Consider the following 24804-nt stretch of genomic DNA (forward strand, 5'->3'; position numbering starts at 1 on the left):
GTTTTACTTTGTTTTTTAAAAAGTTTTCAGTATTTCTTCGACTACTGCTAATAACAACACTCCTTGTTAAATTTCCCAGAAAAAGCCGTCAGAGTTGAGGTATTAAAGGTTGAATATGTAGAATCTTCATTAAAAGCTTTATATATATATTTAAATAATACACCCACAGGATGTTTCGAGGGGTACAGAATGAAAGTATTGACTTTCCATTAAAAAAAAACGATTTAGTCTGACTTATATTTAAATTTTCTTTTAAGGGTTTGACAATGACTTTCTGTCCCTCTTTACATTGTAACAGTCAATAGCGGCCGGCATTGCTGGATGCCAGGGTTGTTTGTTGTTGGGTGCAGCTACTGTAGGCTGGCACTGGGTGAAATGGAGTTTGCCAATCCTGCAGCTGCTTTGTTATTTGTCCCAGCAGCTGAGTGACCGGAGACGGGCAAAAACCAGAGTCAAGATAGGCCGAGCATTCACTCCATGGACTGAGATAAAGGAGTTCAATGGAATTAAAACACACAACAAAATGGCTACGTTTCTCCTTGATCGGTAAGCTAGCTTTCATGTTTTCTTAGCTGTAAGGCTAACGGTAACTGTCAGTCAAACTCCTCTGCAATACTTGTTTTTATGGTGGGATTTGCCGGAGGGGACGGGTTCAAACAGGCTCAAACAGGCTGGTCTCCTGTAGGCTACTGGGCCGGTCTGACAAACATGGCAACCTGAGTGCTGGAATTATTTTTTTGTTGTTGCGACTACGATCTTGAGACACTAGATGGCGGTGTTCTGCTCATTCTCCATATTCAGGCTTTTGATTTCCAGGTGTATTGGTCTCTTGTTTTCACTAACCCCCTGCTCATGAGATACTCGACTCAGCTCAGTCTGCAGAGCCCTGAAGCCCTCTCACAAGTTACATGTTTACTACAACAATTACTTTCATCATTGATTGATTAGTTTTTTTAAATGAATCAATATGTAATTACATAGCGGATAGTGTTAAAGCTTAAAGTGACTTATTCTTTTTATGTTGACCGTAAAAAAAAAAAAAAAGGACAAGGGGAAACAACCTTTAAGAATCTGTAATCAGCAGATGTTGGGTATTTTCTTTTAAATAACTAAAATGAATAATTGAGTATTATTGATGAACTTGCCCTAACTTCATTAACTAAACCAGTCAAGTGCTTTACACTTCTAATTTTCCTGAAGGGACATGGAGTTGTGCTGTGAGCGGAGTGAAGGACCTGTCTGTCTCTGCTGCAAGTCCTACAGATCAATGTTACTGGGAACTATGATGGACTTTATGTCCTTTAAAGTCTGAAGAATGTACGGGAAACGTAATATCTGTAGCCAGCACTAAGTGAGTTACATCAATATGCAGGTGAGGACGGTACAGTAACTTGAAAGGTGATGCATCTGCAATCTGCATATTTCAGAGGAGGAGGAGGAAGAAGAAGACGAGGATGAAGAGGAGGGGGAGCAAGAGCAGGTCGAGCAGGAAAGCGGGAGTTTCCGGTGAAAAGTTATAGACTGGAGCTGGAAAAATGGTCCAAGAAGTATGGGATGTTTTTTTTTTCTTCCCCCAATTGATGTGTGTAAGTGAGGATGATGTTTTCAGACATGTAGGATGTTTCATATTAATAAAGCGTTTGTGTCTGTGATCCTCCTAGAGGTCAGAGGTCAGGGGTCAGGTTCAGCGACAGAGCAGGTCTTTGACATTTTTCTTTATTTATTGGATATAAAATATAAAACACAATGCAGTCTTTATCGTTGCTTGTGCATGTGTGTTACAGTGTGTAACTGCACTTGTCACAGACAAACAGCCATTGTTTTTTGAGCTGGCAGGGGTTCCCATGGAAGTGTTTGTTTGTGTGTGTGTATGTGTGTGTGTGTGTGTGTGTGTGTGTGTGTGTGTGTGTGTGTGTGTGTGTGTGTGTGTGTGTGTGTGTGTGTGTGTGTGTGTGTGTGTGTGTGTGTGTGATGGCCGTAACCAGATCCATAGTGGAGGAGCTAGTCTAAGGCGTGTCTCTCTTAAAACTGGCCAAACACAACTTTTGGCTGCCTGGCAGTGAACCCCGCTTACTGTGTTTGTGTGTGAGTGTGTGTGTGCGTGTGCGTGTGCGTGTGCGTGTGCGTGTGCGTGTGCGTGTGTGTGTGTGTGTGTGTGTGTGTGTGTGTGTGTGTGTGTGTGTGTGTGTGTCTAGTGATGAAGACAAGATAAGATAGATTTACATTCCTTTATATGAGAAGATAAACTAAACCATTACCCATCCCATGGATTCATTTACAAGCTTTTTTAAAGTAAATTGTTTGTAAGACGAAGATCGGATGACTGTCTGGTTAATAGGAGCGGATATTTGAATTCATTTGAAATTGTACATAGAACTTTCGTAAAATACTGACATAAAATTTAGGAAGTTCAGATTTCTGAAAAATAGGAAGGATTTGAACAGGTTGTGATCAAAAACATCTTTGTGTTCAAGGCGTAGAAAATGTCCGTACGATATCACTGCGCAAGAAGTTTTGAAATCAAAGCTGCTCTTCGGCATCAGTTTGTTTATATTTATGGATCAAAAGACTAATGTTGCTCAAAGTGCCGAAACCACAGATAATTATTCTCAGACTCTGCAGTATTTAACCAGCCTGGGAACCAGTTGAATCTGCCAAGCTCATGTTTCATTCGCTCTGCAGGTACGGCCTTCACACTCAGACAGAAGCTACTGAAGCTACAACTGCCATCCTATTGGATATTCCTCACCTGAAATGTTTTCAGAAACACATTTAAGTGTACTGTTTAGCTTTGATTTAACAAAGGTTGATCTCCTGCGTCAGAATGGACCAAACACCGCCTAAGCATGCATGTGTCGCTCAGTGCTGAGTCGTTTTGTTGCTCTGATGGGTTGTAGGTCTATGTAATTGCGTTTTGGTCTGAGCTGTTGACAATGCACCTTTGAAATCTAAATTGAACTGAGAAGTTCCAGACACATTTATGAACATCTTTCAGCTCATTGTTTATTTTTTTATGGCCTACAACTTTACTGTTCTGAGACAATCCCACTTTACACCACATGATCACATTGCACACAGACAAGTTAGCAATTTTCTGATGAAATAACTAGAAAATATTATTATATTATACAATAGAGATACATTTAATTGGAGACCAAATCAGAGCTGTATTGGCAGTATATCAACATTCACCAGGTGGAAACAAACACATCTCCAAATGAACAATACATGCATTTCGTAGATAATATGTTATTATATGTATATAATTACTTTTATAGCTGCATTAATAGATTATTTGGCCATTTGGGGACAAGCTTAAATCATAGAAATATGGATGTAGCCTCCATGAAATGTACAGTTGTTGTTTTTTTTAATGTAGTTAAGCATTAGGCTAAAGAATCTTCAAATGATGATAGTGGATGAAAACGTGACATCTGCTGTAGTTCAATACAAGATACATTTCCTGTGTATTTGTGCCCTTTATAAGTAAAAAAAATGATGATTCATTTGTGAAGATGATGTCATTTCAGATATAAATGCTGCATCATAAAACTAAACCATATTCAAAAGGCCCTTGAGGTAAGCGGCAGTGACTGCTCGGTTATCCTTCCAAATAAAATAGAATAAAATAACTTCACCCCTGGGCCCTGAACAAACTTCTCTGTACTCCGATCAAGCAACTGCTGCTGCAGGATCTGCAGACACCCGGTCCTTTGTGTTCAAGCAAATGTAAGAGCTAAAATGAGACGCGGGTTCTGGGAATCAGAAGCAAACCAATTAACATCTCACTCCAATTAAACGTCTTGGTGTCATGACCTTTAGCGTTGTAGCAACAGACGAGGGTCTACAAACACACTTCAGTGACCTTTGCAGATTCAAACATGGACAGGTTGACAAAGGGTGTGTCAGCATCTGCAGAACAAAGCAACATCCCCCATTTAGACAACATGAAAGCTACTCTTGCAGCATGACTCACTGCACAACATTAAAATTCTGTGGTACCTTTAAAAAGACAAGTTAGCTCAGCGTGTCATTAGCACAAATCACGAGAAACCAGCCCTCATTTGAGGTAAAGTAGTGATACATGATACATGATATTGGAGTGAATGAGACATTCTTTACCTTTAAGACTATTTGAAATTTGAGCTTGAGACTACGGTGTTTCCAGTAACCTCTAATTTCTCACTCACATCCTCGAAACCACAAGTTTTTTTTTCCAGACCAGCGTTTACAAAACAGAGATGCGAACTGAAACTTGCATGTGTTGTGACGATGCAGCAGACCGATCGATATTGAATTGAAACAAACACAATAAACAACTTAGGGTCGGCCCACACAATAGGGTTTGCATTTTTTATGATGGTTTTAATCCCTCGGCCTGGAAACCGTCACGCTGTGTTTGGCAGTTTGACTTGGTGACACACTAAGAGACGAAAGCACGATCCCACTCATAACACGCCACTCACTTTGTGTGACTCACAGCTGTTTCATTCGGCATCATCTCTGACAAACAATAAACACGAGTGAGACATTGTGGGGAAATTACATTTAATTGCTTTTGTACTGAGATTTATACGAGAAGACTGAGGACAGGGGGATGTGTGCTGGAGTATGTCTAACTTTCTGGTTGGATAGTTATTTTCTGGCATCAAGTGGAAAACTACAGTGAAACAGGTGATAAAATGAAATTGCAGCCACTCCCAACCTCTCTCTTTACTCTTTGCTTGCTCTCTTGTTACTCCGGAAACACCTTCATCTGCATGTATGTACCTGTTTGCCCTTCCCCATCCTCCTACACACTCAACCCTAACAAACCAAACCCACCTTCCCTCTCTCCATCCTTTCATCTTTGCCATGAAGTGAACTTAGGAATGCAGTTCAGTGGGTTCCCATACAAACACGTGCAGACTCAAAAATAAACATAAAGTCAGGGTCAAAATGAGCTGATTCAGGAGTTCAAAGGTTGGACGTACAGCTCGGTGTTAAATGCCATAAAATACCTTTTTTTTAGTCCATGTGGTCATGTGTTCACATGAAAATACAAAATATCTAATTTGGCTGCTGGATGGTGATATCCTGCGGGGCATGGATGATCAAACATGGCACTTCAAAGCCTTTATCAGACATGCACCTCCTTACATAAATGTGGATTCATTTAAAGGCGGCAGGAGTTCAAGCCTCCAGACTCGGAGAGAAATGAAATATTGTTTCCCTTATTACAGTGAGATCAATGCAATAGATCTATGACGTATCATCTGTTATTCTCAAACAAAATATCAGTTTAATGAACAATAAAACATTATGAATTAACCGATTTTAAGTTGTTAAGTAATTGATTGAAACAATGGCAGTTCGAGGGCGCCATGCCCCAGTAATATTAAGTCTGACCCTCCTAACTAAGCTGTCTTTAATGGGCTGTAGCGAGCTCAGTGTAAAACTATAGTGGAGATATTGGTATCATATAAAACTAGACAACTTAAACCTGTGGTAGGCAGTTTTTTTTTGCCGTTGTTTGGCACAAAAACCATAATCATCTTTCGTCATATTGTACTTCAAGTGTTCTGAGAGAAAACTAGACTTCTGCACCTCGTGGCCCTGAAGAAAATCTAGCCTGTGACACGAGATATTGGCTAATCGCAGGTCACATCAGTCACATCAGTCACATCAGTCACGCTAGCTTGTTGGTAATGGGACTAGTAAGGTAGGGGGAAACTGGCACTTTGAAAGACGTCCTTTGACCGTTGCTAACGTCCCAAACACTGTTGCTGCTCTTGCACCCCTCAGTGTAGTGTTGAGCGGTGTGGTGCTGCACTATAAAACAATCATCAAATAGAAATTTAAGTACCAAACTCATGCAGAGGGGTAAATTACACTAACGTCAAACAAGAATGAACATTACAATAAAATAAGAGAGATACATAAAAACTAAACTACCAAACTGATTATTGGGAATAATAACATTTGAAGAAACTAAAATAAGGCACATTTAAATAAAAATTGTGGCAAACAAAAATTTGAGCAAGTTACACTTTAATTTGTTCACGGTAGCCTTAACAAATGGCGTTTGCCCGCAACTCCTTCTGTATCCCACATGAATGCTTCATTAGTTGCCTCACAATCACTTTTTTGTGTGCATGTAAACGGTGGTGGTTGCCATTTACAGATACACACAGACACTATAAACATATGAGGGCAGACACATAGACACACACGCACACACACACACACACACACACACACACACACACACACACACACACACACACACACACACACACACACACACACACACACACACACACACACACACACACACACACACACACACACACACACACACACACACACACACACACACACAAACACACAGAACCAGAGACATCCTCCTGCTGCACAAACAAAGCCAAAAAGCACCTGTCAAACTGGTATAGTTTCGACCAGAGGGATGGATGGGGAGGTGGAGTGGAGGAAACGTAGAGGGGAGGACAGCCTTTAAAAAGCAGATTAACACAGGCTACACATCTCATTCAAGAGGAAAACGCAAACACACATACACAGTGTTTTTGGACTATGGCTTCCACCACCTCTGTGGATTTTCTGCCCACAGGCGGCAGGATCTTAACTTCCATTCCTGACGTGTTCTTCCTCCCTGAGTTTGTGAGTTTCTCATCTGTTCATTGGCATATTTTGGGGGGTTCCTTTTACTGCGTGAAACATTAACCCTTTTAGCCTCTTTATCTGTACTCGGCTTACCCAAGTGAGTTGTAAACTAAGGACTTATTCCTCTCTCTTTCATCTGCCTGTGTCCTTCTTGCACATGCTCCTCTATCATTGGTAATTCACTCTGGTCAGCACCATTTAGATTGTGATCTTGTTTCCCCGACTCACTGACTGCCTCCTCATCATTGCTCCATTGAAGTGAGTCTCGGTTTCAGATAGGAATCTTGTCTTGTTATGTTTGGTCAGCAGGCATCAGTGTTTGATCAGTGGAGCAGAGTGACCAGCCAGCCAACATTGAAGATTTAAAGAGTTGGATTTGGCTGGTCCAAAAAAGATACAAGGAAAAGACAATGAAATTGGTCAAAGAGGAGATAAATAAGAGCCTATCTAGTCTTTTCTATTCATGATTGTTTGCACATAATTATGAGTCATCAGGGAACTTGGCAACCAGTTGTGTGTATACTAGCAGTTGTTCCCTGTAGGAAAAATAATTTTCGGTGAAAAACACAGGTTACTATGGCAACAGAAAAACAGAAACTTCGACGTGCTTTAGCAACAAAAAGCAAACATTAGTAGGTTGAAATTATTCCATTAGTCTATTATATGTGATGCAGTAGCTTTACTGCAATAATGCAAATGTTTTCAGTTTGTTCACAAGTTTATGGAGCAGGGACAAATACATTGTACATTGTTGCATATACAATATAAAATAGATGCCATGCATACAGGTCAAACATGTGCAACCCCTGTGTGCGAGGGTCAATGTTAACAAGCTTTTTTCAATTTCAACCATTGTTCTACTTAAGACTGTCAATGTTTCGATGTTTGCTATTTAAGAAGGAACTATTTGTAGCAATGCTGTACATACATAAACAACACGTGTCTCCAGACTTTACAAACTTAAAGGTGATTTGCTCGAAATACTAAAAAAAGTGGGCTGGGATTGCGTCCACATGTCTCTAATGGAAGGCCCTCTGCGTAGGATACCAATGCACAAGGCCCTCACATGCACGTGTGGCCGGCAACCAAAACCTGATGCCCGTTTACCACCACGGTAACCACTTTCACCAGTTTGTGTTGAACCCTGCTTCAGCTAGAAAATATTAGTTATATATTAATACTCTGAGTGTCGAGTAGCCTACAACTCCTTTAAAAAAGATCACCGCAAAGCTGCAAACACCGCAGGTCACAACAAAGCAATGACTCTCAAAGAGAACATGCTAAATTAATTAATATAGCAGCAAACAAATATTTGCTGTGTAAAGATATAGTGGAGTAATGGCGTCCTGAGCAGAGGATGAAGTCACTCACCATCTGTGAGTGTTGTCTTTCGAGCTTTTCTGTTTTATAGTCATGTGAGTGCCCGTGTGTCAGTATCACGCAACGAGGACCGTCTCAAAACGTTGGTATATGACGAGTTGGGGAAAGGTTGGTGAGTGCTGTATTTTGAGGAGAGCACCTTAAAGAACTATTTTCTGCATCAATTAAAAAAAAATCCACAAAAACAAATTAAGATGAGTTTCCAAAACTGATGCATATGATAATTTCCAAGACAAGCATTTACCAGTCAGCTGACAAGTGTTTGACTCATGATATATCACTGTAATTCTTCCCTGATGGGAACTTTTTACTGAATAATATTTTTATTTTCAGCTATTTACATCAGTTTGGAAGAGTATTACAAATTATCTAATTGTCTATTATCCTACTAAACTAAAGTACCATAAGGTTTACATTTCAAGGTTTCAACAATGTTGCAATGGTCATCGGCTTTTCACAATTCACTTTTTAAGGAAGTCCATTTATTATCAAGTTAATTCAGTCATTGCCGTAAATACCAAAGAGACCTAGGGACGTTACAATCGTACAGACTTCCTCCTTCTTCCACGGAAAACTGTCGACTCAGAGTCGCTTGGAAACGGCTGCAACCTCCCATTTCTTTCTTATCCCTTAAATCTGTCCTGAGGTGCATCTGTGGAGGTGGAATATGACACCATCATAATTAAGTTAATTAAAAGTCAATAGTTTATTGGATGAATATAAGACATACAGCTCCCGTTTGAATGAGTCATTAAGGATCATAGACCACTGCAGTTTCTGCACAAGCAACTGAAGATTAGATCTTTGTGAAACAGGTGGAAAAACAGCTTTAGTTGCAGAGAGAGGTGTAAATCTAAACCAACCATCAACTCACATGGTTTATTTGCTGGCTTGTGTTTTTTGTCTGGCTGCTGGCCAGGTATGGAAATGTACTGGTAGTTGTTTAGGAGATAACTGTCAGAGGACGTGTTCAGAAACTTTTTTTGGTTGAGACGAGAAAACGGCAAAAAGATATCGACAAAGATGGCGCATTGTTATTCCGACCCCTCTGCCTTTAGCAAATCACACGACACAAACAGGGACATTTGCGTGAGGGTTGAGCTTTTTGCGTTCTGGACCAACAAAGGTGGAGTCGGACTTAGCTTTCTTAGTTTCTCTTGAACAGTTTTGAAAAACAATTGCAAAAAGAAAAAAACGGCAAAAAAGGAACCAAAAAACAGAGCAGCATGCAGGCTGGCATGAAGCACACACTGGAAAAAATACAGGACAAGGATGAGAGTGACTGAAAAAAAAGTATAACAGGGCAAAAGTAGAAAATCACTAAAGCTGTTAATCAGTAGAGAGTGAACTACGCAGAAGCACCACCGCACGACACAGCGTTATCTGGCACCTTAGTGGAGTCATGAGCAGGGTTGTATGGAGAAGGTGATTGTGGATGATTGGCGCCAGGTGTGCCTCGCTGCAGCTCAGAAAGTGAAGGAGGGAAAACCAGCCACGCCTCCTTCCACGCGCGCACACACACACACACACACACACACACACACACACACTGCAGGAAAGAGAACACAGAGGGGAGGGAGAGAAATGAAAACCCACTGAACACAAAAACCCCAAACTTTCACAATTTTGTGACAAGTCGAGGTCAACATTTGGAAACTCATCTTATTTATGTCTTTGTAGAGACTGAGCCCAAGCTTTAAGCCCCTGAGGTGCAGTTCCACAGGTAGAATAACTGACGCTCTTTATACCTTTTTTGAACAATGAAAGTCCAAGTCATATTTGCAATTAAAACAATTGGTTGCATTTATTTCCATTAATTCTTCCTTATTTGTCCAGACAAGCTGTGGCTTTTATATGTGACTGGGAAGTGTTGTGGTGTGTCTGTGGTAAGTGTGTGTGTGTTTGTTTGTGTGAACGTGTGTGTGTGTGGTGCAAACAACGACACAATAAATGAGTGTTGGCAATAACTTCGATCAAACATTTAAAAATAAGCCAAGCTATATTTTCAGGTGCATACGTTTTGGAATTATACCAGAACATGTTTACATGCTTTAATGTTTTAAAAACACATTATATTTCTCATATTGTCCGTCTGAACATACCTCTATGCATCCTCCGTATGAAACGATCTATTTTAGCGCCTGTCTCTTTGAGCCCCCCTCCTGAAAAAGCCCAGTCTGCTCTGATTGGTCAGTGTTTCTTCTTCTGCATCTGCACTCTCGGCCTCTCTGCACCATCATTGCAGATCGTGGTTGTGACTTCACAACTGTACAGAAGTCCTGACGCTTAATTTAACACAATTTTTGAATATGGGCTACGTGCATTTTTCAGTGAATTGAGCGTTTTTATACTTTAACGGTATTTATTCTAAGACTGCACCATAATAACAATATTCAATACAATTTAGGACCTTTAAAGGAATACTTCACTGAAAATCTATCTTTTGACTTTAAAATGCACACCTTGAAGCATTAAAGAGGCTCTGCAACTCATTCCAGCAGCAACATATTATACCATGTAATATGTTAACAACAATGAATCAACAAATCAAATATTTCAGAGACCTGGTGGAGAGAATTATATCTTTTATGGATTTGTTTTTGGCTACAGGCCAATTCCCTTTGACCTGGAATGAAATGTTAATACATATATAATGTTCCTCTGGTATGGGAATGGATAAGACTGATATGTAGAGATAATAGAGTTATGCAATATTTTCTGATACCACTAGTCTATATGTGATAGCTTAATGTTAGTGTGAAGTAATGTTATGTTTTCACAGTAATGAACTGTGTTTGCTCGCAACCGCTTTGTCAACATCGAGCACTATCGGGTATTTGACTAATGCAGCTTTCTCCCATCAAAGGTTTGAATTTAATGTGAGAGTCGAGGACATGAGGGGACTTGTTTGGCCTTACAAATATCATTTTGAAACACATATTTTACAGTAAGATAGAAAAAATGACACACTGAAGTACAAAATCAGGGTGATTTCTGGATAAAACCTTTAAAACTCTTTGTAAACCTGAGCAGATAATGTAATAGTTAGTTTAGCTGAAAGCATATTTTGTTCAGTTATAAACATTATGAAAAGCTTCATATATCCTTAGATAGCTTGAAAATTGTGATTTTGTGATTCAGCCAACTCTATTTACAACAGTGCTACATAAAATAATAAATTATCATATGGAAAGGTAACCAGTGAGTCAACCATTTTACCCTTTATGTTGAGTTGACAAACTGTTGTTTTAAACTCACAGAAAGTCATTTTTAATTCTAATCAAGGCTGCAAAGTTTTCTAAATAAAATATGACAGACATCGATAAACATTCTCTTAGATGATGGTGCATAAAAAACATGACATTTTCTTTTACGTCAGTGTGAGCAACGTTTAAATGAGGTGTTGAAACAAGAACCAAAGAATCTTTGTCATACAAACAGGAACAATGTCTTGTAACTTCCAAGTTACTGAGAGGGGACATTCAAGGTAAAGATCGGAGTTTGTCGGGTTAAATGGCTCTATCACAGAAACACCTGCAGGTGTATTGTTTAATTCAGGGTGTGGCACGATCTTTACATGTGGTCAGATTGAACTTTGGTTGCCGAGCTCAACAAAATGCACAGCAGCTATAGATTATGAATAGACCGTCCTGGCTTTGAACTCACTGTGTTTACACAGCTGAGTGAAAAGTGGTTTCACTGCATCTGTGAGACAATTTACCAAGGAATTAAACAACATTATCTTTCATTTCACCTTCACTTACAGCTAGAGTTTAATAGTGCAGTTCAATTTCCTAAATGGTGTTTGGATATCAGCTTAATAAAGTGGTGATATTTAAAATTAAGCAAAGTATGGCGAATTATTCACTCTAATCTTAGTTTCACTTCAGTTAAGTTGTAAATTCACTTATGCCGTTTTTTTAATGACCAAGATACAACACTCAAGGAACTGGTGGCATAAACATTATTCTGTTTACTTCATTTATAATTATATAATTCATTTATACAATAATTTATGAGTAGCGGAGAAGAGGTAGGAATGAATACATTAACACTTCCCCCTGCCTCTTTTCAAAGATGTAAGATATGATTTGTGTTTTTTATGAGAAATATATTTATAAGTTTGTAAATAGGTTTATCGTTCATTTTGTTTTATTGTTTTTATGTTTTTTTGTTCATTTTTAAAATTTGTTTCATATAAAAGAACAGACATGTATATGCTTCATTCGCTCATAGACATGTATTCCATATAATATATGTATATATATATATATATAACTAACCTTAAAACTATACCACCATTTTAAATTGAACATAAAACAACTATGTAAGCCTTCAAAAAATGCTAAAGAGCTGTTAATATAAACCTGGTCATCCTTGTTGAAATTGCAGCCCAGAGCCACTGTGTAGCAAGATATGTGAAAGGGTAAAAGCCTTTTGTTTTGTTTCACAGAGTAATTGTGTGGATTTCCTTCTCCCAGAAAGCCGTGAGGACTGTTGTGCTGCCATGTGTTAATCCCTCACCTGAGAAGCAGGTTCATTTGAGCTGTAATTGTGGGAAATGTCCTTCCTACAACGCAAATCTGCTTTTATGGGTCCAAATGTGCCCCTGCAAGTGCTTGCTCCAGCTCTGCTCATTTACACCTGATACTTAATGGGGCTTAATGCTGATTGACTGAGCTGCAGGGACCCGCGGGGTCTGTGTGTGTAGACCTTAGTAACTGCCCAACTGGAGAAATTCAAAACACTGATAACACAATGGGCATTTTTTTACAACAGACATTTCCACTTGGCATCATTTACAATGGCTCTGTTCTATTTAAGCGTCTCAGTATTCCAACACAAGGAGAAAGTCTTATTGCACAACACAAATTAAAGTTTTTTCCTGTATCCAATGTAGAGTAAAGCATTTCAAAGTGCCTCTTATCACAAAACAAATGGTGAAGGTTCATGCTCTATCTCAAACGAGCAGAATGTTTGTCAAAGGAGGAGAGAGAAAGAAAATACACCCAACATTACCACATTATGTTTGTGTGTGTGTGTGTGTGTGTGTGTGTGTGTGTGTGTGTGTGTGTGTGTGTGTGTGTGTGTGTGTTTGAAGGCCCAACCCTTATTTTAAATGAGCACTCTGGAAGTCTGAAAAATGATAAGCTCAAAGGTTACACATTCATAACAGACAGTCAAGCTGCATTATGGGAACCGTAGGATCTAAATTAAAAAAATATACCTCTTGCAAGTCCTCGACCTTATGCAAAGCTGATTGTACAATAAAGTCATTTATTGTTAAAGTAATTATCTGACGCATGACAATGACCAAACCGCATTCAGACAAATTTAGAGACTAGCTGGTGAACATAACATGTTGGACCAATGGCTGTGATCTCAATTTTTATTTTTGTCAAATAAAAGAAATTTTAAAAATTGCGACATCCAGCATTTTATCATTTATCTAGCCTGCTGTAGTTACTCGACAGGAGCGGTATAGCTGAGCGTCAACAACAATAGTGGGCCAAGAATCGAGCCTTGAGGAACCCCACAATTAAAATGAGCCACAGAGGAACTGGCACTTTCTAAAAGAACAGGGAAAGTTATATTCTTCTGTTCTACTGTCTATTGCACTTGATAGTGAATACCTCACCTATGTGACCCTGCAGGTGTTCGGCGGTTTGGTGTGGACGCTGGTGGCATCGACTCGTGTCTTTCCAGACAATCCTCTGGGCTGGGTGATGTTCGTATCCGTCTTCTGCTTCGTACTGACGACACTCTGGTTCCTCATCTTCCTCTGTGGAGCCAATCAGGGCAGCATTTGGCCCTCCCTGGTTAGACACGCCCATCACGTGCTGCTAAGTTGTTTTGGATACATGGTTAACAGTGGATGTATAGATACGTAGATATATGGATTTGCCAGTCTTTAGCAGATCATTGTATGCTGTAAAAATGCTATAGCTTGCAGGGGTGTCCACATATTTTTAGCATGTAGTGTAGATAGATAGATAGATAGATAGATAGATAGATAGATAGATAGATAGATAGATAGATAGATAGATAGATAGATACATATATAGATAGATAGATAGATAGATAGATAGATACATATATAGATAGATAGATAGATAGATAGATAGATAGATAGATAGATAGATAGATAGATAGATACATATATAGATAGATAGATAGATAGATAGATACATATATAGATAGCTAGATAGATAGATAGATAGATAGATAGATAGATAGATAGATAGATAGATAGATAGATAGATAGATAGATAGATAGATAGATAGATTGATTGATCTTCTGTTGCCTTCCTCCTTGAACAGTTTCTCACTTTAATGCCGACTCTTCCTTTTCCCTGTCTTTTTAGGATGTGGCGTATCATTTTGTGGCGGCAGTTTTCTACCTCAGTGCGTCCGTGAGTCTGGCTTACGTCACCGTTCTGAAAGGCTGGGGTATTACAATTTCGGCGGGTAACCTGTTTCTGACGCCTTTACTTATATTTGAAAATCTCAAAATCTTCAGGCTGGACATCGCTGCAGTGGTACGTCTCACTTTCACTCTCTCTCTCACACACACACACACACACACACACACACACACACACACACACACACACACACACACACACACACACACACACACACACACACACACACACACACACAGATCCTAGATGTTACTATTAACATACTACAATACTCTGATATACTAATTAAGACCGCATTCTGGGAAACGGTCGTGTAAACAGCCTTTGATCTGTACGTTTGTCATTGCTCTTCATTATTCAATCACATGCAAAATAATCTACAGCCATCATTTCATCTTGTGTCATTTAATGCATATTTCTCGATATTTCTCGACATCTTTGGAAAATTGAAGCTTCCACTAGAATCTGAAATAAAGTTCTTTGGATTTGGAGCAACGGGGCTAAAGATATAATCTTATCTTGCAGCTCTAATTCAATCACACGAGGGTATTAAAATCAAAATGCATGTCAGTGTGTTGACGCCTGCGTCCTGCGTCTGTGTTTCTGTGTGTGTGTTTTCCAGGTGATGTCCCATCTGACCACTCTTCTCTACTTTGTCCATGCAATTTTCTCTGCGATTCGATGGAAGAGGTCCCAATGAAACAAAACACAAACCAAGAACAAGAAGACCTAAAGAAGAAGCCAAATACCCAGCTGACCCGTCATCGGACTTAACAGAAAATTACATTTTGTGCTTTTGTTATTTTTATTTCCATGTCAGCAACTTGCTTTTGCTTTTGAACCAAAGTTGTGTGGTTAGCGAGGGACGCCTGGATATTATTTCAACGCATTTGACTCTTTTCTTAATGAGAAAGGCAGAAGTTTGGGCAGAAGTGAAATGATCCTATTCAAGTTAAAATTAGTTTTATAAAGAGATACATGTATCAGGAATATAGCAACATGTAGTATAGAGAAACTAATGAGTGTAAATAACTAATTTAACCACAGAATAACTGAACAAAGCTGGTACTACATCATTATATTTGAACACAGGTTAATGAGGACATCCACTTTTTTATTTTTACTTGCACTGGATCTTTTCACTAAATAAGAGAAAGTCAATTTACCCAAATTACTAAAAAATATTTTCTTATTCACCTATAAAACACGCTGTCAACAGTCATTATTGAGGTAGAAGGAAGCTCCAATAAAAGAAGAATAACCACAGGAACTAGGATGTTAAGTTTCCAATGCTGTGGGCACCACAAATTCAATTTGATTTACCTCTAGCGTATTAGTTTGAATGGGTAAAGCTTAAAAGCTCAGTGGGTGAGTGAAACACAGGACTTAAAACCAGGGGAGCGGGGTTCAATTCCTGTCCGATGACCAATCCACGGCTGTTTTTCGAATCCTAATCTAAGTGTTTTTCATGCCTAATCCTAACCGTCACCTTTCGTTGGCTAAAATCGTTGTTTTTTGTACGTTGTTGCACATCTGGTTTGCCGATTTTTCAGGGCTGTTTTCCTGTCCGTTACGGCATTTTTCAAATCCTTACCAAGTGTTGTTCATGCCTAACCCTTACAGTCACCTTTGTCTGCTACAACGCAATCCAATTGCTCACGTTTTTTTGTGCAAATTTCTGTACCAGCTTTTCGTAGAATTTCGTACGGAGCTACGCGTGAGAACTCGTTGAATGCAATGCTATAAAGTTGGGAGACATAACAAAACCTTTTTCAAAATTGAAGCAGCAGAGGCACAAATATCTCAACTCTTATGATGCTTTCCATTTACTCTTTCGGAAGTCAGAGGACTTTAACCAGGATAGCCATTGTGGGTTAAACCACGTGATAATGCATTAAGCCGTATTTTGCACGTACAAACACCAAATCAATTTAATGACTCAAATAAGACAGGAGTGCTGCTTTTGATACAAGTTGTTCTTTGAGTTAGAAATCCAGCTTCATCAGGTGTTATAGTTCAAATTTCAACTGGGAGGCCCCATTAGTCCCTACAGTGAGCTGAGCCAATAATAATGGGTACTGCATTTCCCATAATGCATCTTGCACACCCTCTCTGGCAAACTCCACGCCCACAGTTTGTAACACAGTCTCCAAAAGTATCCAAGCCCGAGCTGAGATAACCCCTAGTGACATCATCAGGGTTATTCTAGACCTATATAACATATAACAATATGTCAGTCGAATATTTCACAGATTTGATTGGACAAAGGAACTGCCTTTTTTTCCTGCATGTTTTCTCCAAGTTTACGAACAAAAAATGAACGGATACATTTAAATGGCCTCTCCCTCTTGATCATAAGTCTTTTCCCCCCCAGTTTTGATACCTGTGTTGTCCTTTTTTTAAAGACTCAGTTGATGTACGGTGCAGATTTTTCCACTTGATTTATTGTTTGCGTTTTGATGAGAACTTCCAAAAAGAATTTCAAGATCTAAATGTTTAGATGATTTCACTTTTGGAATCCGCGATACGACATAAATGATTGTACATTTCAAACACTGTGGCTTTTGTGTTTATTCAGACCAAATCAAGTCAATCAACACATCCCCATGTAAACTGTCATGGGATAAGCACTAACTCTGAAGCTGATGATGTATTATAAGGGGGAAAAAATGTCACTATTGCAAGTTTTTGCAAATCTAGGGTGAGCATCAAAACCCATGCCCTCCTCCCTACGCAGAATTAAGCGCCCTAACTCTGTCATCTGATTTATTTGCTTTTCTACAGTAACAAATATGTCAATTACATAGAAATTACAGTGCATTACTTCTCGTTGTTATTTGTACAAACAGTGAATGGGAACAGCCTGGGGTTTGTGACCGCAAGTGACCCCTTTCACATTGCACATAGCCATTTGAAATATTGATCAATGCAGCTTCAAAGTAAGTCAGTGTGTGCTAAATCACAAGGTTGAAGTGGCTGAAATGAAATGCCTTCACCCGTTAAGACAATCATGAACATCTATATTTTGAAAAGTACCTCCTGTTATAAACCCCTGTGTGCAATACAAATAGAGGCTGTGGGCACTCAGCTAACACAATGAAAGGGTCATAAAGTCAGTAGGACCTTAAAACTCAGTGAGCTGTTTCTTTACACAACAGCAACAATGAAGATATTTCAGCTGCACAGGTATCACAGTAGCCCCAGGACACAAAATTCCTCTTATTTCAAACCCCCCCCCCCCTTCACAGTTCACCAGCTCACATTAAACACCAGGTAGCCTTGGGTGCTGTGAGATGAAGGGTGTGTCTGGTTTGTGCCAGTGTGAGGAGCTGTTGTGGGACGGCAGCAGAACGGGTTTGACTGCTAACTTAGCTTTCCTATAAGGGTCAGTGACACCTGCAGCTGCTGCGTTAGTTCAGAGGAGAGGGCAGGACGCTCGCTGTTGATTCGGCACTGGGTGAAGGAACAGGCAGAGATGGCTGCAACCACTGCTCAGCCGATGGGGAGCCTGCCCAGCGGACTGGAGATATGCACCACAGCCCCGGATATATTTTACCTGCCTGAACTGGTGAGTGGACAGTGACAGAGGACAGATCAGCTGACCTTGAAGTCAGTTATGAAGGGATTCTTCCCATTTTGGACCTTTTTTTTCTTCTTCCTGACTTTTCTGACTCAAACTGATTTGATTAGAGTAATTTAAACTAAATAAACATTGCAAAAAACTGCCATGAATTCATTTCACAACAACAATGAACTTATATATCTCAAAGTTAATGCAAATGATAATACAAAGGCACACAGGGTAGCTGGTAGACACAGTATTCATACTGTTGCTGTTTGGAACCTCAGCTGAACACTACAAAACTAACAGATGAGAAAGAGTGCACATATAAACTCATATAATACATATAAATCCCTCTGCTGCAGCTCATGTCAGCATGGTTTGATAACTTCTTCGATGACCTATGGAAGATGCTAGCCCCTAAAGAAATACCAGCTTTTGTTTTAATTTTCATTCTCCAAATAAATTCAGCGAGCTCTTTGTGCAAAAAAATGTGTATTTTGGTGAAATAGGAGATGATGAAACATTTCTCATACGGGAGGAGCACCTTCGTCTTTCCACTTCTCACATTTCACTCATATTGTATTTGTGCCACTAATCTAAGAAAGAATGCGGCCAACTCTTCTTCTCCCCCTGAACGATGACAAAAGATAGAAACTTCTCACATGGCCGCTGTGAACTGCACCGGGGGAAGGTGTTTCGGTTTAATTGTGTAACAAGTCGCCCTGAATGTATTTGAGGTTGTTTCTTTAAGCTTTTATTTATTAATGAAAGGGTTGTGATGAGGATGCAGGTTCCATGGCGCCCCGCTCTATCCATGCAGACAGTCATGCTTCCATTCAAAGCTGCAGGAAGACATGCAAGACTTCTGCACACACTGCAATGGCCAAATGTGTGGTTTCTGCATCTATTTAGTCTTTTGGATATCAACATGTGTACAGATGTCTTGCCTGTCTTCTGTTGGCTGCTGATTGAATGACTTAAGCACCGTGACTGTTTCTATTTTACCCATAATCTCCTTTGACAGTTCAGTTCCTTCAGTTGGAGCTGACTGTATGGAAATGTGATGAGAAACTGTCGGTGTTGGTCGTCGTCTAAAACTCGCAATTTATTAAGTAAAAAGGAGAAAAAAGTGATAAAGTTACAAGTCATCTAGTTCTAATTTGATACATTTTCTTACATCAAATGTGATTTTCTGGAGAAAATGAATGGGGAAAAAGTGAAATCATCTCACTTTATGACAGAATGTTTCAAGAACATCGAGATGTGAATGTTAAATTCAACTACAAACTGTGTGAATTGATTTGATGCTGAATAGGACAGGTGTGCAGTATTTTCCTGTACTTTGATCATCACACATGCGGCCCAATGGAGAATAAAGTAGTAAGTTAGTTTTTGTCTGTGAGCAGCATATATACAGTATATATGTACATTTTTGTACAGCTCATGGTGACCTGAACTGTACACTAGTGCAGTTTATCAATAATGTTTTGAGAAACTGCACTCAAAACATGATGTTGCCCTCTTATTTTAGCCGATCAGAGGGCTTTTCATTTTCCCTGCGTAAAGGTATATAAACTGATCCATTACTTGATTCAGTAAACATCATCAGCGAGTCAGTGGTTGATCACCCTCTGCAGATATTCTGGTTATTTTGTTGTGTGCGTCAGTAAAACGTCTGTTCTGTGACTGTGAGTGATTCTGAGGCATTAAACGACTGCAGTCTTCCATATATCTGCAGATTGGGTCGCATATTTTCCAGTGATATTTAACACTTTGATATTCACTCTCAGAGGTGATATTCCAGCACTAAAATGTATTAATGTCACATTATCAAAAGACCTAACTACGACTTTTCACACTGAAAAAACTAAAATGCCATGGTTGACTATGGAGTTATTTAACAAAACACAGTTTCTTCACTGGGCGTTAAATAAGGTCCAATAGGCTATGATCACACAAAGGTAATGCATGATGGTGACTTTACACTACACTGGAAATAAAGGGTTTCCCCTGAATCATAAGATGTACAACACTGACTGAAAGAATAAGCTCAGAATTGGCAAAAATATAAAATGTCTTTGAGCTTGACATCAGTGCTTCTTGTTGTTTACAACAGGTGGTTCTGATCCAGCGTTTGGTCAATTGTCATTAAATCAGGCATTACTTGTGTATAAATTGATGCTTAGCCTTTTAAAGATGAAGCTGTGGTCAAATTATACGTGTTCACTCATCAGCGAGGCTGTGTATGACACATCGTAAACACTTTGAAGTCCAGAACGTTCGACTGCACGGATGTGGAGAACCCTATCTAAAGAAACAAGGCAAATTAAACATATGAGGTGTTTGTTAAGTCAATATTTAGAGATATGGCTGCTTCTCCTGCTGATTTTGCTGCAGCCGCCCATATCCTACTGTAGCTTGAGGAAGAACTCATAACTTTAATGTGACGTCAAAAGCTTAAACAAATCCAGTGATTTTTAAAATATCTGATGCATGTGTAGCTGTGTAAACTGCCTGCATCCAGTTAATGTTTAAACAACACAGGTGGCCTATCAAGCACTGCCAGAGTCAAAATAATCATAGCGAAGGACGCCTGAATGCAAAATGAGCAGACACTCGGATCAGTTATCATGACAGAAAAATGTCAGCTTCGCCCAATTAGACTGAAAGAAAATATGCATGTGGGTCACAGGTCATTTAGGGGGAAATTAACTGTCTAAAGAAGCCAAACAAGAGCATCAAAAACGCATTTCAGCTGATTTCATGTCTTCAGGGAACTACTTTACTGCAAAAATGGTCTTCTTAGCAGTCATTTCAGACTGACTTGCTGCAGTTACTGTCACTGTGGGACAACACAATTTAGAGATTAAAGATGGACATCAGTCACTGGTTTACCTTTGGGCTTTGTCATAGCCAAGCTTGACTGTAGGACGCTGCATCCTTGACAGCACTCAGGTAGTAGTAGAGTAAAACAAATATCAAAGTAGTTGCTTGTAAATCCATACTGTAAGACTGTAACAGAACAAACACCCAGTGAACGTACAGAGGGTTAGCTTACCAGCACCATTAGCCTAGCCTGCTTGTTCTAACGATATTATATTAAGTGTAAAGCGATAGCTAAAAAAAAAACTCCTGGTAGTTAACTAGCTAGCACAAGCTACATCTGGCATAAACAGAAGACAAACCATGGACAAACCATACAGAACAAGGTGGGTGATGATAATATCGTATGAAGCTAACTTTAGCTAGCTAATGGCACATTGGAGACATTATCTGCTGCAGCTACACATTAACTAACATACTGGCATTATATCACAGATGTAGCTTGATGGCTTTATTCCATGTAATATCAATTCGGTGATATCACCCCTATGTTCTGTATTTTTGATGGTTTTATCTAAGGTTTGCAAGCAAAATGTTACTTACCTTTCACAAAGTGATCACCGCACGCACAATCATTGCCAGACTCCACTCTACTGGACTTAAGGCAAAGGTTTTTTATCCATGCCTGGCAGCGCTTCTTTGTGAGTTTTCTTGTATTATCACCTTTATGGTTCACAACTTTGGGGATGTGAAAATACCTTTGTTTTTTCTCCCTGTGTTGGATCAGTTTGAGTTTCCATACACCAAGCAAAACATAGGCATCTTTGCAGCTTCCTTACCTTGGTTCAGCACTTCCTGCCCTCCACTTGAAAAACGTACACATTTGGGACATCATCTGCAAACAACCTACAGAGGAGTTCAACATATGTTATGCAGAAAAGAGCATTAACTAGTAAATAGTTTCTAAAAAGTCATATCTGTGTAAAAGTCTAATTCCAGACTGTTTATTTTTAATATTTGGTGAACCAGACAGCTAGGATTTAGTTTGATTTACAACTTTCAGTTTATCTAAAAAAAAAAAACACCAACTTTCCATTTGTTCCCTCCATCTTTGCAGGTGTTTGGTGGTTTGGTATGGATCCTGGTGGCGTCGACCCACGTGGACCCGCCGAACCCTCTGGGCTGGGTAATGTTTGTCTCCGTCTTCTGCTTCGTCATGACCTTCCTCTGGATAATCATCTTCGTTGCCGGAGGTCATAAAAACAACCCCGGCTGGGCTGCTGCTGTAAGACCGGAGAGAAACAGATCAGAATGAGAGAAAGATAGGATGAAACAAAAGAATAAAGCTGTACAAAAGGAGTGATGTTTTAATGTTATTTCACCTGTGTGTGTCCAGGATTTTGCTTACCACGGCCTGGCAGCGTTCTTCTACCTCAGTGCAGGGGTGGATCTGGCTTTCATCACCTTCCTGAAGAAAGGAGGCGAATTAAGAATCTACCAGATTGACATCGCCGCTGTGGTGAGAATTGACATAACAGCTATTAGGTGTTGATTAGCTTCTTCTCATTTCATTGAAAAACTGTTCACAGAATAGTTCAACATTTTGGTAAGTACGCTAACTTGCCTTCTTGCAAAGAGTCATAGAAGATCTGATACCACTCTCATGTCTGTCCGGTAACTATAAAGCTATGCAACAGAAGGAAACAGCTCACCCGGCTCTCTTAACTGTAACAAATCCACCCACCAACATCTCTACAGCTCACGTATTTCTTATATTGTTTGACCCAAACATCCACCGCGACCTCCTCCCTAAGCAGAGTTTGAGGCTTGTTGTACGTCACCTGACGTGATGGTGACACTTGCTCTAGACGTGTAATATTAACGTCTATTTTTTTTACATTGGTGTCAGTTGAAAGCCTGATACATTACATACGGAAGCCAAATGCCAAAATGTATCGACAAATGTACAATGCCAACAATTCTTCTGGTGACTGGGATGAAAGCAAAACACTGACAGCAAGAAAGACAGTAAATCATCATGAAATACCTGCTCACATCACAGGCTGACCCTTTAAAATGTAGGTTCAAGGATGTACTCTCTGTTTACTGTATGTGTGTGTGTGTGTGTGTGTGTATGTGTGTGTGTGTGTGTGTGTGTGTGTGTGTGTGTGTGTGTGTGTGTGTGTGTGTGTGTGTGTGTGTGTGTGTGTGTGTGTGTGTGTCTCAGGTGTTCGCCTTTGTGGCCACACTCCTCTACTTCATCCACACCATCCTCTCTTCAATCCGATGGAAAAACTTCTGAGGAGCAACGTTGAATCACAGACCCCTGTGTCCAAGAAGTACTGTGCATCCGCATGTGTGTGTGTGTGTGTGTGTGTGTGTGTGTGTGTGTGTGTGTGTGTGTGTGTGTGTGTGTGTGTGTGTGTGTGTGTGTGTGTGTGTGTGTGTGTGTGTGTGTGTGTGTGTGTGTGTGTGTGTGTGTGCGTGCGTGCGTGGTGGAATTATCCACAAGTGACGTCAACCTGGTCGGATTCATAATAAAGGTTTCCAGCTCCTTTTTTGGACATAAATGATGATGTGAAGCATAAAACATCAAAACCTGCAGGAAAAATTAAAGCAAATGAAGAACTGTACCCTTGAAATGTTATATGTTTGTATGGAAACATTATTAGGCTACATGAAATGAATGATTTATTGATCAAATTGGTAAAAGTGCTGTAATTATGTTATGCATGAGCCCAATATAAGAAACTTTTGAGCCACTGATGTTACACAAGAAGAAGGTAACATATTAGGTTGTTTTTTTTACAGAAGCCTGGATTATGGTGTAATGTTATTGTTGTGACTGCAGGTGGAGTTTTGTGCAGTTTCCCCTTGATCCTTTCTTAAATAAATGACATTTCAAACCCTTTTTGTTACCTTTATTACGTGATATGTTCTTAAATCCACACATTTGCCTCTTTCTGCCATCCGAGCCATCTCTCTTTTCCTTTTCTGACACTGCTGTAAAAGTTTTCAAGCAAAATATCTGATTTTTAGATATTCTCTTTCTGTTTTTTCTTTAACATATATAATCCCTGTCAACCAATCATAGGTACTAAAAGGCTGGTAAAGTGTATTTTTTAGCTAAAAGGCTGAAATTTGTATAGTTTTGCCATTTTTGTATTGTCAAGATGAAAACAAGATATAGATGTTAACATGACTGAGTCCTTGTTTTATTTCTTCCACTTCGTCCCTGAAACATTGAAATAAATTCATTCCATATTTTGACTTATTTGTAGTTTTCATTCAAAAGTGAAGTTTTAGCTCAGTTGTTCCTACAGTGCTGTGTATTTTTTTCAATATTTAGAGTTGATAAGCAGGATAAGAGTCCTGCAACTGTTGCAATAGCTACATTCAGAAGCAGAGGTACCTTTTTGGAAAACCACAGCAGTGTTTTGTGTGCGTCATGCACACCCCTATAGCGTTATGGAAAATGGAAATGCTCCAAGTGAGGCTCGAACTCACAACCTCGGCATCACTCTGCAGTGTACTGTCTTATAAGTACCGCGCGCTGACCGATTGCGCCACTGGAGCTCAAAACAACTCTTACATGTTGTGGATTCAATGTAGCTACTAATGCACTGAAAACAATGTACCAATATATCAATGTCCATATATTTGATGAAATGTAAACGTTTCAATAAAAAAATGAATTAAGTAGGAGTTCTCATGGTCGGACATTAAAGCACTACCCTTCATATGTGACATTGACCCTAACAACAAGTTACCTAAATAACAGTTTGACATGATAAGATGAAAATGTTGATAACACTCGTGTTTGTGCACTAATAATGGAGCAGGAGTCAATTAGCTTAGCACCAAATAAATTAATACAGATATGTTTTACACCCAAAGATTTATGTTTACTTTAACCTTGGTTTTTACTGTGAATATGCTCAAGGGCACTGA

General features: G+C 39.4%; 1 protein-coding gene across 1 annotated transcript; it reads left to right on the forward strand.

The window, feature by feature from the left end:
• Positions 1-6538: 6538 nt before the first annotated feature.
• Positions 6539-23155, forward strand: LOC310953433 (uncharacterized protein; the record flags this gene model as incomplete). The annotated part of the gene is made up of 8 exons (XM_083922471.1): positions 6539-6657; positions 13695-13859; positions 14406-14579; positions 15088-15155; positions 17868-18033; positions 21971-22138; positions 22250-22372; positions 23081-23155. The coding sequence occupies exons 1-8, from the start codon at positions 6571-6573 to the stop codon at positions 23153-23155; spliced, it is 1026 nt and encodes a 341-aa protein (XP_083778597.1). The 5' UTR covers positions 6539-6570.
• Positions 23156-24804: the final 1649 nt, after the last annotated feature.

The sequence above is a fragment of the Echiichthys vipera genome (assembly GCF_963691815.1).
Source record: "Echiichthys vipera genome assembly, chromosome: 11".
In the NCBI taxonomy this organism is placed as follows: domain Eukaryota; kingdom Metazoa; phylum Chordata; class Actinopteri; order Perciformes; family Trachinidae; genus Echiichthys; species Echiichthys vipera.